At 38.2% G+C, this 12,488-nt stretch overlaps 1 protein-coding gene across 3 annotated transcripts in view; it reads left to right on the forward strand.

The window, feature by feature from the left end:
• Window positions 1–12,488, forward strand: part of LOC121317383 (extracellular matrix organizing protein FRAS1-like) — a 92,842-nt gene that overhangs the window by 39,067 nt on the left and 41,287 nt on the right. For all 3 annotated transcript variants that reach the window (XM_041253277.1, XM_041253260.1, XM_041253268.1), the window contains exons 16-25: window positions 236–376; window positions 1,238–1,378; window positions 1,906–2,079; window positions 3,240–3,380; window positions 4,383–4,526; window positions 8,374–8,526; window positions 9,764–9,910; window positions 10,343–10,489; window positions 11,788–11,928; window positions 12,058–12,198. In XM_041253277.1, coding sequence (XP_041109211.1) covers window positions 236–376; window positions 1,238–1,378; window positions 1,906–2,079; window positions 3,240–3,380; window positions 4,383–4,526; window positions 8,374–8,526; window positions 9,764–9,910; window positions 10,343–10,489; window positions 11,788–11,928; window positions 12,058–12,198 — 1,470 coding nt within the window. The remainder of the gene's footprint in view (window positions 1–235; window positions 377–1,237; window positions 1,379–1,905; window positions 2,080–3,239; window positions 3,381–4,382; window positions 4,527–8,373; window positions 8,527–9,763; window positions 9,911–10,342; window positions 10,490–11,787; window positions 11,929–12,057; window positions 12,199–12,488) is intronic.

A 12,488-nucleotide genomic window follows, 5' to 3' on the forward strand; every position in this document is an offset into this window, starting at 1 on the left:
GTTTATTTATGAGCAGTTATGATAACTAATTCTGGAATATCTCCCATAGTACCAGAACCAGTTATTAAGTCACAAACCATAATGTACAGTTTGACAACAATACTGGGAATTCAATACATGTCTCATGAGGGACTACACTAATAACACTGAATTGATGTACAGCTAAATGCATACATATTAATATAAAATGTTGCTTTTCAATATAAACATACATTATTTGTGTTTATTACTCAAGCATGTGACCAGTCTTGCCAGACATGTAACCCAGACAACCCAAAGTGTCTGAGCTGCCCTTCTGGAAGAGTGCTGCATCATGGGAAGTGTGTCTCCCATTGCCCTGGTGGATTCTACAGAGACACTGCTGGCAGGTGCACATGTAAGTGGTGCTCAAAGGAACTCGATTATCTGGCATCATGATGAAGTGGTACGTGCACAAAGCATCATGCAGTTTCAAATATAGTTGTATTTAAGCACAAATAGTACAGCAACAGGTCACTTTGTCTCCATACAGTAATATTGTAACTGTAGGCACTGCAATAAAATAAACAGATTTTATCATAGCACAGAGTTCGACACTTTACACTACAGATAGTGATATTGTGGAGATGGTCGCACTTACTCACGCTTCTCAGAATTAAGTGATAACTACAGGGCAATGGTCACACTTACGCTTCTCAGAATGAAGTGATAACTACAGGCATATCAGGTGTGCAAGTAGAGATCTTTGGAATGGATAAAATGGCAAGTGCTTTGGTCTGTCCTTTTTTTTAAAGGTCCAGGACTTTATTTTATAAATCAGTCATTTTGTTCCGCAACAGACTCTGCTGTCGCTATGGACCCAGTTTTAACATGTGTTTATCCAAGCTGTGCCATGTACTACAGGATCCTAATAAAACTGAATGCGAGGGATCACACTTATGATATACATATGGGGATATGGGTGCCTGTCCATTTGTCTGTACATACATTCAGCACATTTTTACATTTATACTGAGAACAACTGAGAACTCATCTAATTGTTATTAATCTTGGTAAGGAATTTTTTATTACATATTTTTCAAGTATCAAAATCTCTGTAATTGAATTTAATTATAAATACATGATATATATATATATATATATATATTTATCCCAAATACAACGTAATCTTAATACTGTCTGTATGTGCAGTATATTGCAGTGCATGTCTTTGTTTCAGAGCTTGTGTCTGATTTCGTTTTTTCTGCTTCTCCTGAAGCCTGCCACAGCTCCTGTGCTGCTTGTGCAGGTCCCTCAGCCACTCAGTGCAGTCTCTGCCCCAGCTCTCTGGTGCTGCACCAAGGCCAGTGCATACCCAGCTGTGGGGAGGGGTTCTACCCTCAGCAAGGGGTCTGTAAAGGTAGGTATCACAGGCACAGTATTACATGAAGAATATCAATTTCTCTGTCTAAGTAATAATGCACTATATCCAGGACATATTGTGCATTCAACCACTTAAGAAGTGCAGGTATCCAACAACACCGATCACCCTGGAGTTCAGTGTAATCAGTATGAAAAGCCTCACTATTTGCTAAATGCATACATTTATCCTAAGCAGTCCTAACATCCACTACCAGTGGATCTTTTTACTGTGCTTTTTAGTGCTCGTCTGCTGGTTGCATTTGTAACTGAAACCAATGACGTTGAAGGCCTCAGCTTTGCATAAAAGTCTTTTAATAAAAAATAAAAAAAAGGCTTTCAAGGAAACTGATTAGGGTCAAATCCATTACAATTCTTTTTTCTTTTTTTTATCGTTTTTTAAGGTTAGGTAAGACTCCAGGAGCAAGAACAAAATGTTTTGGAAACCTACAATGATTTAAAAAAAGGAAAGAATAAAGTATGTTTTAATGGATATTTCTTAGACTGTGTTTTATCCATTCTCTTTAGGCTGCCACCAGACCTGCCGCTCCTGTGTGGGTCCGAAGCACTCTGACTGCACCCAGTGCCTAAAACCAGAAGAGGTGCTGCACTCCCATCGGAAAGAAAACGGGCTCCCTCAAGGAGTGTGTGTCTCCCAGTGTAAACCCCAGCTGTACCGCGACACTCACAACATATGCAAAGGTAGAATGACAATCCTAACACCCCTTCGTTTCAAGGTGCTATCCTAACATGGAGGCCTGTTCCACAAAAAATGTTTTAACTTGGCACTTTGGCACTTACTTCTAGATCAACGCAGATAAACCTATATGCTTCTGCAGTATACAAGCTGTTTGTTAAAATTCTTAATCTAACCATATCCAATGTGTCGATATGCAATTCAGGCCAAGAGAATGATGTGCTTATTACATAAAAGGAAAATAATTTATGAAATATTTATAATCACAGGGGCTTTACAGGGTGTAGAAGTATGTTTATTTATTTAAAAATATTCTTTGCACAAACATCTTGGAAATATCCTATTTTTGCATGCACACATTTTTTAAACTGTTATCAGAATGTTTTTTAAATTACATTCAATCTGTGAAACAAAAGTGTAGTTAGGTATTGAAAATGAGAATCATATTTAAAAAGAAGTTCAAATATATTGTTTGCTCAAAGGTGAATGTGCAGGGTGTGCATGTTAAAACACACGTTGTGACTCCTTAGGCTACCGTGCGTCATTAATTTGCTATGCAATAAGATGCAGGGATTATCTCCATTATGACGAACTGGAAATAGTTAGTAACAATTCCAAGAGAGGCGAACATATTTAACAACCTGTCTGCTTGAATGTAGTACATGTCCCGGCCAGCTCCAGTGTTTCAAACGCACCCCATTGCATGAACCACTTTGAAACAAACGAATAAGTAAAAATGTCATGTTAACAAGTCCAGCTGTGAGGGTATTTTTTGGCAATGAAACATGAACAGTAGAGCCTTATACGAAGTGCTAGTTTATAATGTACTGCAGATGGCATTTTCAGTGTGAAAATTGTGTGTGTGCATGTTGTAGGTTTCTCAATACAATTAATTTTCAGACAAGGCTTTTCTGAATGCTGACAGCTTACTGTAAGCTGAAAAGTGTTAGAGGTTACTATGTACTGTCTTTAAGCCCAAAGCTTTTATATGGACAAATTGTTTATTCCACTTTTCTGTTTTTGTAAGCCCATTGTTCATAAACTGGCAACGCAGCACTATTCAGATTGAAGACAAATCTCCTTATTGCAGTATTTTACTAGAAATCCTCAAGTCTATTTACATGTCAAGCTAACATTGTTTTGTACTTTCTTCCCTAACCTTTAGAATGTCATGCCACATGCTTGACATGTACAGGGAAAAATGCTCAGAACTGCACAGACTGCGCACCCCCAGCGGTCTTCTATGAAGGAACGTGTTTACAGCAGTGCCCAAACGGGCTGTATAGTCAGGACAACGCTTGTAACAGTAAGTGCACTTCCCTATTGTCCCTTATGCACCAATCCGAATGGAACTGGAACCTCTGAGCTGAAAGAGTAACAGGTTTTATTTTATTACTGTTCACACCCTCTAACCACAGTGTCAAATGTCTTTATACAACAGAAGTGGGTTAATCAGCAAAGTTGGATAATTATCTGTGGTAATTCAGTGTTTTTTTTTTTTTTTTTTTTTTTTTTTTTTTTTTTTTTATGGTTAGGCCGCTGTGTCTTGTTAATATGTTCCATATGTGGGTAATGGGTAATAAAGTTATATTGCTGAGATCCGGGGGTTAGACATGTGCCTCTATCCTCAACCTAACCCTAACACATGACTTGCAGATGACTAAAAGTTGACTGTTTGTCCTGTGTTGGTAATTTTGTTATTGTATGATTTGTAAAAAAATATAGAAAATAATCTGCGAAGAAATCAAGAGCTTCCAGCGCCCTAAGCGACCTCTGGACCCCAGTTGCCCCCCCCCCCCCCCCCCCTTACTGAAATCTGAAATGTCGCCACTGCTGACTTGTGATGTGCAACTGATCCACAAACACTGTTAAGATGAAAAAAACAAATATATCTTTGTCGGTTCTTGTGCCTGCAATGTCGCAATTTCTCTTCTTCTGTAAACATTTTATCTGAAAATGTCTGTTTACTGCACAGAGGTAGGTCTGTCATAGAGCGCAGCAGTAACATTGCAAAACAATCACATTGACGGCTCTCTAGCGCCAGGCTACAATTCCAGACATACATGAATAGGAGCTCATATCCTCCCCGAATCTCCTCTTTCGAACCTTGTCAGTGCCTGAGTAAAAGGATTTACAGGGTTAGGTTGCCGGCGGGATTTTTAACATTGGAACAACCCTAAAGGGTTTTAAGGCAGTATAGTTCTTGTATTTGATGCTAGGAATGTATTAAATTGTGGGCAGAATTAATCAATCTGTGTTATCAATAAGATATCATAGATTTGAAACTTCACCTGTTATTTTTACTCAGCCTGTCATCCATCCTGTAAGGAGTGCAGTGGCCCCTCTGACGCTGAGTGTACATCATGTCTCCCTCACGCCACGCTGCTCAATGGCTACTGCAGAACCAGCTGTCCACAGGGACAGTACTTGAATGCAGTTGGATACTGTGTCGGTAAGAGTCTGTTAATATAAAAATAGCAGGTCTTATTGATTTACAGTGCTTAATTGAAGGGGATCAGCAGCATCTGAAAATGTGAGTTACCATGGGGACCATTGTGTGATTCTGGGAAAGTTACATTATTGGTAGATAACTTCCCTGTGCCTGAGTCCAGACAAACCCATCATTACCAGTTACCAGGCTGCAGGGGAGTTTTCTTTGCTTTTCCTCACATATGCTTCAACAAAGTAAATTAGGGTTGTTCAATTCTGAATTGAGATGAGGTCTGTGATATAAGGTTTTGTTTAAAAGGAAAAATAAAATCAAACATGTACACGTCCTTGTTGTCAGACCCCGTTCCAAATAGATCCACATATAATATTTTAGAAACTACTATATAATAAGTCCAGCTGATTCCAAATGTGTGTTTTAACAATGATAATATCCTTGATTAATAAAACATTCATAAGCACCCAAAGGTAAAAGCATGTTGAAAAATACAGTCACTTCTCCTAAATACGACCGTGCAGGATACTGGATGATCCTAAAGAAATATTTTGTATCTTTTTTTACGTTTGTTTCTATCTAGATGTCGTTAAACTAACGATAATGCTAATGATAATGGTAGCCATGTTAAAATAAAGCAATGTGGAAAACTGTGTTATCAGATATATCTTCAAAAATGGTTGAAACCATTGCACACTAACCAGATGTATGGAATATTATGTAGCCATGGGTATCTTAAGATAAACACCACAGTTAAATATATGGTTTCCATTAATGGAAAGACTCATGTTGTTTTAAACTGCTTTGAGTCACAGTGTGGAGGATCTGTCTGAAGTTGCAAACATAGCGGGAGAAACAGAGCCATCAATGATTAGAACATGAAGACAAGGAGGCTGCAAGCATTTACCTTTTATCACTTTTAACTCTGTCACAAAACCTTTCATTTTGTGTGTTATGAATTCAAGGATTTTTTTTTTTTATCTCATAGAAAAGTAAAATAACCTTTAAGGATTCTTTCAAATTAGAAAATGCTTACTTCAATCTGTCTAGATGAGATATAAAACCAAAAAGACAATCAAAATGATCCAAATCCCATTCAAATTGCTCCACTTCAATTCAAGTTATTTTCTATAGGCTGTATAGTGAAAGATTGCTATTTTGCCTGCTTGTAGATATGTTCAAAGTTTGCACAGTTTTTGCTTTCCTTTGATGCTGAAATGTTCTACCCATCTAGCTCATATAAACTTTACAGCGGTATATGATATAAAAGAAATGCTGCCTTAGTATGCAATTTATATGAATAAAAAGACAAAGGATTTGTTTTAACTTGTGTTAGCTTTTGATATATTAAAATGGTAACATTTACAAAGAGGTTTTGCTACTGTAAACTATCTCCTCAGTTAAGTCAATGTGTAAAAAAGAAAGCGACGGCAACATCATTAGTGCTGATTAAGGGATTAGCAGAACATCTGCAAGTTATAATTACAGCTACAAATGAAAAAAAAGTAAACGTAGAGGAAGGGGGAGAAGTGTTTCAGTTCACATGATCAATTATTAGATGTTGTTGACTTTTAATTTAAAAAAAATCCCATTTCGATCACAGTTACTAATTTTGATTTAAAAGAGAGTAAAACTGTTGCACAACGCCAGTGCTGGCTTCCCTGAGGGCAGATGGGTATTGAGAAGTATTAGGGTTGTCAGATTTAAGCTGCAGTTTCCTGAGGCATGGATGGAGAACCTGGCATTTGTACACTGAATGTATTGGACTTTTTGGTTTGGAAATTCTGGTCTGTAAACTAAGCCAGTGACTGTTATTGCTTCAGTTCCTTCTAAATCAGCATAGGAACTAAGTAAGCAGGTAAGCAAGCAAGAAGGGACGTAGAGAAAGAGGATACACACATTTTAATGACCATTCAAAATAAACACAAATAACTAATCGGCCATTGCATTGGCTGCTTCACTTGTAAAGGCTTCATTTCTAAATAAAACTAAAGTTATTTCATGTTGCTGCACAATAGCTCATTCCTTCCACTGTTTTTTCTGATATATTGTAAATGAGGTTGTTGAATTGGTTACATTCTACAGTAGTGATTATTGGTGTATAAGTCTAATTGATTGTAGCATTTCTAAAATATGGCAACCTTTGACCTTTAAAATTTGTGGTGGAAAAATGATGAGTGTGGGAGAACCTAAAGCATGTAATTGTTCTCCATTGTTGGAAGTTTAGCTGAGCCGTCTGGAATTTACATTCATTTTAACAAGAACATGGAACAAACATGGGGAGGCACTGTTTAAAATATGAGGTTTAGTCACAGGTGAGCTCTTTTCATTGCTTTTTATCTTGATGCCTCCCTGGGCCTGAGGGGGTCATTCTGTACCAGATTTAAAAGGGTTAATGAAGCCCTCACCTGCTATAGGGTCTGGATGGAGGATTAGTTGGTTCAAATAAACAGTTTAGAACGTAGCAGAAACAAAGACCCGGTCAGGAAGGGTGAGAGGTGCCGTCCCCTTCTCTAAGTATTGGTGAATGTAGGAATATGGTGCGCATGATCCATTCCAGTCTGGGGTTTTGTTCCAAACAGGTCAATATAAATTACTTGTGCATCTCCAGCATAACAGTTGCATCTCATTGCTACCTTCAGGGAGACTGGGACTGCATTATTTATTTCACTGTTATGGCCTGTGGTGACAGGCAGTCAGGCAACTGTAGAACTAACAGATCATTTATGAAGCACTCAGAATAACAAGCAACTGAACAACAACCTACTTTTGCTACAAATTGAGGAAAAACACAACTGAGAGAAGATCCTAATTTTGCTGTCCGAAAGTCATATCGCCGCACATCTCGTCGAAGTCATTATTCACCACCATGTTGTTTTCTGTGTTTCAGCTACAGCAAGGGGAAGTGTTTTTTTTTTTTTTTTTTTTTTTTGTTCACCGAAGCAGCCTTACAAAAGCAAATTTTAAATTGATATAAAAATTTCTATCCATAGTTTTCATTAACAAACTGCAGTTACTGTAGCATCAACAGCAATTCAGTGAAACAATAGTTTTCGGCTGAAAAAAAACTAGCTTAAGTTTGATTTTGTAAGGGTGTACAGCAATAAAAGCTTCACATGACAGAATGCAGTTAAATCTATTTCAGGGTATTTTCAGGAATAAGGCTTCTAAGAAAAAAAACTCATTGTGCTGTATGTGCCAGCTGTCAGACCCTTAGAAACCAATCACTTTTCTCTCAAAAGCCAGTAATTTGTTGCAATTGTTCACCTTTCAAGTGCACCTAGCCTATGATTTAAGTAGATGGTTGTCTCCCAGAACTCTCCTTCCAGGTTCTATTGCTGCACAAAGGACCTTTGTAAAACTTAGGGAATTCTGTACTGTAGTTTCAGTGGAAGGGCAGAAGCCATTTGCCTTTTCAGAAGTGAATGTGCTTATTTATCCTGCGTAATCTTTCAGAGAATGCCATTCTTGGCATTGTCTCCTTCATGGTAAATACCAACTCAATGCCCAGGGGTCTGAATTACAGAGATACAAAGAAAGACAGTTCAACTGTGGAGATTTTTAGCAATATGCATTGCGTGGATGTTCTCATTGTGCTTCAGGCTTTCACTTCTGTTTTTATAAATTGGATGCCAAGTACATTGTTGACATGAAGATTTACAGCAAATACCGTACTTCAAAAAGCAACCGTCATTTTCTTTAGACCTGACTCTAAAGACATACTGTACACAAATACTTTTATTGTAATCAGACTTCAGAACTGTTTCACAGAGATAAACTCACATACAATAAAGCACATTGATTGCAGATCAAATCCCTCTTGTTTTGATTGTAAATTCTCCATATCGTTTGACAGATTGCCACTCCCAGTGCCAGCGTTGTGTGGCTGACCAGCAGAACAATGGCAATGTCTGTCTGTGGTGTAAGGATCCCAGAGGTCTCTTGCTGGGTGAGGAGTGCGTCTCAGAATGCCCATCAGGATACTACACAGATAGAGGGGCTTGTAAAAGTAAGTATCGTAATGGGTTCTGTACATGATTATACAGCACACCTTCGTTGTACTGCTAAAAAGCTGATTAGTAACTACACTTGTTGTTACTCCAAGCAGTGCATGTTACTAGTAGTACCACTGTTACACCTGTTGTTTGACTGCTGCCATTTATACTTTAGTTCCCTTTTGCAAGGATGTCTACAATCCTCACGTATACTTGATGTAATTACAATGTGTGAATGGCCATCAACAGCCACGGAAAGCCAGCTATGTTGAAATCATCAGATGTCTCTAGCAGAGTTGTGGTGATATCAGAGTCTAGCTGCAAGGTCGGAAATGCATTCATCTAGATCCAGACAGCTTCTGATTGCTCCAGTCAAAGCTCCTGGTGCAATCATCGGGACAAACATTAGCAAGAGCTTGGAGAAGCCCCAGCCTCCAGTAAGATTCATTAGTGCCAGAGGAGAACAATATCAAAGTAATTAAAGCAAGATGTATATTGTATACAGTATATTGTTACACTTTAGCCTGTAAGATGAACAACATTCTAAATGAATTACATTAGTACAGTATACTGCTTTTCCATTGTGTGGTTTGTCAGCAATTAACATTAGCTAATAGGTAGTAAGAGATTCTATTTAAGACAATATAAACCATCCATCCATCCACTGCTTAATCCTTAATAGGGTCGTGGTGAGCCAGAGTCTAACCCGGCATACACAGAGCGCAAGGCAGGACTACACCCTGGATGGGATGCCAGTCCATCGCAGGGCACCACACGCACAAGGCAATTTAGAACCTAACCAGTATGTCTTTGGACTGTGAGAGGAAACTGGAGTACCTGGAGAAAACCCACGTGAACACGGGGAGAATATGCAAACTCCACACAGACAGACCCCCTAGGCCAGATTCAAACCCGGGACACTGGCGCTGTGAGACAGCAGCACTAACCACCACACCGCTGTGCCGCCCACAATATAAACCAGCAACATGGATATAGCTGAGGCTCAAAAAATGCTGTTTTATATATAGTCCAGATATTATTTTAAACTCCTTTACAATGATTGTGAATTATATATAAATCCAGCTGTGAGAGAACTTATTTACAGCATTCTTTACCACAAATGATGTGCTTTAACTATATGGAATGCATTGTGTTCTGGTTCTGGTTTGTAACAGCCATTTGACTGCCTGTTGGTATTGTGTGTGCCATTTGTTTCTCCCTGTTAATATACTATTTACCCTTCTTTTCCAGGGTGTCATTCCTCATGTAAAACGTGCAGTGGAGGAGGATATCTTGCTTGTACCTCTTGTGAGGCTGGCTTGGTCTTGTCTCATAGTGGCTTGTGCAGCTCTCATTGTTACTCTGGATACTACAGTGATGAGAATCGGGTCTGTCAGGGTAATTATCTATATGGATTCACATTCAGTGGGCCAGGTGTTTCAGTTCAGTTTCTCCAAGTAAACTCTACTCTGATTTTGCTTTTTAAGCTTCATGCTGAATGAGTCGCTAATGAATTAATAAATGGTGCTGCTAGAGGAAAGGCTTTCAGCTGCTTTGCCTTGCAGTGGTCTGGCCCTTGTATTTTTCTAGGTTCTACATGTTAACTTTCCTACCAGACTGCATGTCCATAAACCTCCTTAATCAGCAGGCCTGCAGAAACCTCTGCTCTAATGCAAACAGATGAGGGACTTAAAGTAAGACCTGATTCCCTGAGGTTAGCTGTACATGTAGTCAATGAAAAAGCATACATACTTTAGGAAGGGGCGTGATGTCCATATCTGGACTAGTTCCGCTTGAGGACACGGAATGATGCGCCTCTTTCTTTTACAGCGTGTAACAGGAACTGCTTGACATGTGAGTCTGCGGGGTCCTGCACATCTTGTAGAGACCCTCAGAAGGTCCTGCTCTTCGGGGAGTGTCAGTATGAGAGCTGTGCCCAGCAGTACTACCTAGACTTCACCTCTAGGACCTGCAAAGGTGAGAAATGCATCACATTGTGGATATGAAGGCTTGCTGGACCTGTCAATAACACCTTTCATGACTGACACTTTTGGATTGGGCGTCAGATTTTTGATTTTGAGGGAAAGTGTAACAGTCACATTTTTCTTTTTGGAGGGAGGGGTCACCCAGGTTTCCTTAGAAAATGTACCTCCTGTTGATTTAATTAAGCATGTTTCAATATTTCTTCAGATATCTTTCATTTAGCTGAGACAGATTTTAGAAATGAATAGTTAACAGCTTAATTACTGTTGTTAGAGTTTATTCTAATACCATTTTAATACAAATAATCATTACATGTTACATAACAAAATGTATTTAATTATAGAAAAGATGATGATGAAAAATGGAATGAATGGTGTAAGAAAGGAATGAGGTCTTGTTAGTTCAAGCACTGCTTTCTTTCTCTTTAAATCTTCAAGCAGGTGTAGGCTAGTGCAAGGGTAATTTTGCTCTTGTACATGGAAAGTGTTCTTTTATAATAACTGGTTCCTAATATTTGTTTTGGGTGCTTTGTACAGGATTACCATAAATCCTTTTTTTATGAACAAGAGTTAACAAACTGACCCTTCAAAGACTTACTGGCTATTGGAAGCAGTGTCTTCTGGCACTCACACAAAGGTTTGCTTCATAATGAGCAAGATTCAATTTTTACATCTATTTTAAGTGCAGGTGAGGGCTTGCAGTTACCAATTATTTTTATTTCAAGTGAACTCTTCTGCTGTTTAGTGTTTGTTGAACAGGGTTAATGTTGTTTACAAGGACCGAAAAAGCCATTCCAGGTGCTTCTTTGTACTCAGCACTGTGAGAGAGGTAGTGGATTGTATATAATATACCTTTGTAAAATACAGATGTAAATCCCTGGAAAATGTGACTGTTTTAATAGGTCATGGGCATCCTGTAATTCAGAATATTCAATACTTCAAAGTAGGGTCCCTTGATTTTATTGGTTAAAAAAGTGTATGAACCATAACATACATCAATACAAGAAACAAACAACAATCCCACAGTCCACAAGGGTATATGAGTTGCAAAAAAAACCAAAACTTAAAAATTATAGCTAGACCTGACTATCGGAGAATGCCACAGATACTTAATCAATTCAGAATGCCATTACAATATAGTTCCATGAGATAATTGAATAAACTGTGTTTTTACAAATAAAGGCTTGTGACACGACACTGCCTTGTATTTGTCTTTAACACTGCTTGAAGTTCTCTTACTGTAGAAATATAAACTCCTTAACTCTTGTTTGGTGTATTCCCATGTCTTTTCAGAGTGTGACTGGAGCTGCAATGCCTGTAAAGGCCCCCTTAGCATAGACTGCCTGCAGTGCATGGATGGATATATACTACAAGAAGGCGCTTGTATGGAGCAGTGCTCAGTGGGTTTTTATCAGGAGGGAGACAGGTGCCAGAGTTAGTATATGCTATTTATTTTGTTTTTACTGTATACTGATTCACTGTAGAATGTACTGTGCATGGTGCTAGTTGATGTCATCATCATTGGCTACATAGGAAAGTCAGTATTTATCTTTATCTTACCAGGATGTGATGAAAATTGCCAGATGTGTGATGGACTTAATCGATGTAGGCTGTGTGAACAACCTTACTCTGTGCTGAGGGGACAGTGTGTGCGGGAGTGTGGGAAACAGCATTTCATGGATCAGTCGCTGCGAAAATGCACCGGTGAGCACTCTCTCTGACTCTTTCAGTTATTTGCATACGTGTTTGTGTAAAATTATATTTTGGTAAACACAGGAAACAGGTGGCCCAATTTTCTTTTAAGTTTACTGGTATTTAAATTGTTTCAAAAATATTTTCTGAGGAACATGTGTTAAAAAAAAACCTGTCTATCCTGTTTTTTTTTCAAATTGTAAAACCTTTTTATGGATATTATTATTTATTGATATTGTCATTTATTTTTTATTATTATTATTATTATTATTATTATTATTATTATTATTATTATTATTATT

Source organism: Polyodon spathula, chromosome 1 (genome assembly GCF_017654505.1).
Source record: "Polyodon spathula isolate WHYD16114869_AA chromosome 1, ASM1765450v1, whole genome shotgun sequence".
In the NCBI taxonomy this organism is placed as follows: domain Eukaryota; kingdom Metazoa; phylum Chordata; class Actinopteri; order Acipenseriformes; family Polyodontidae; genus Polyodon; species Polyodon spathula.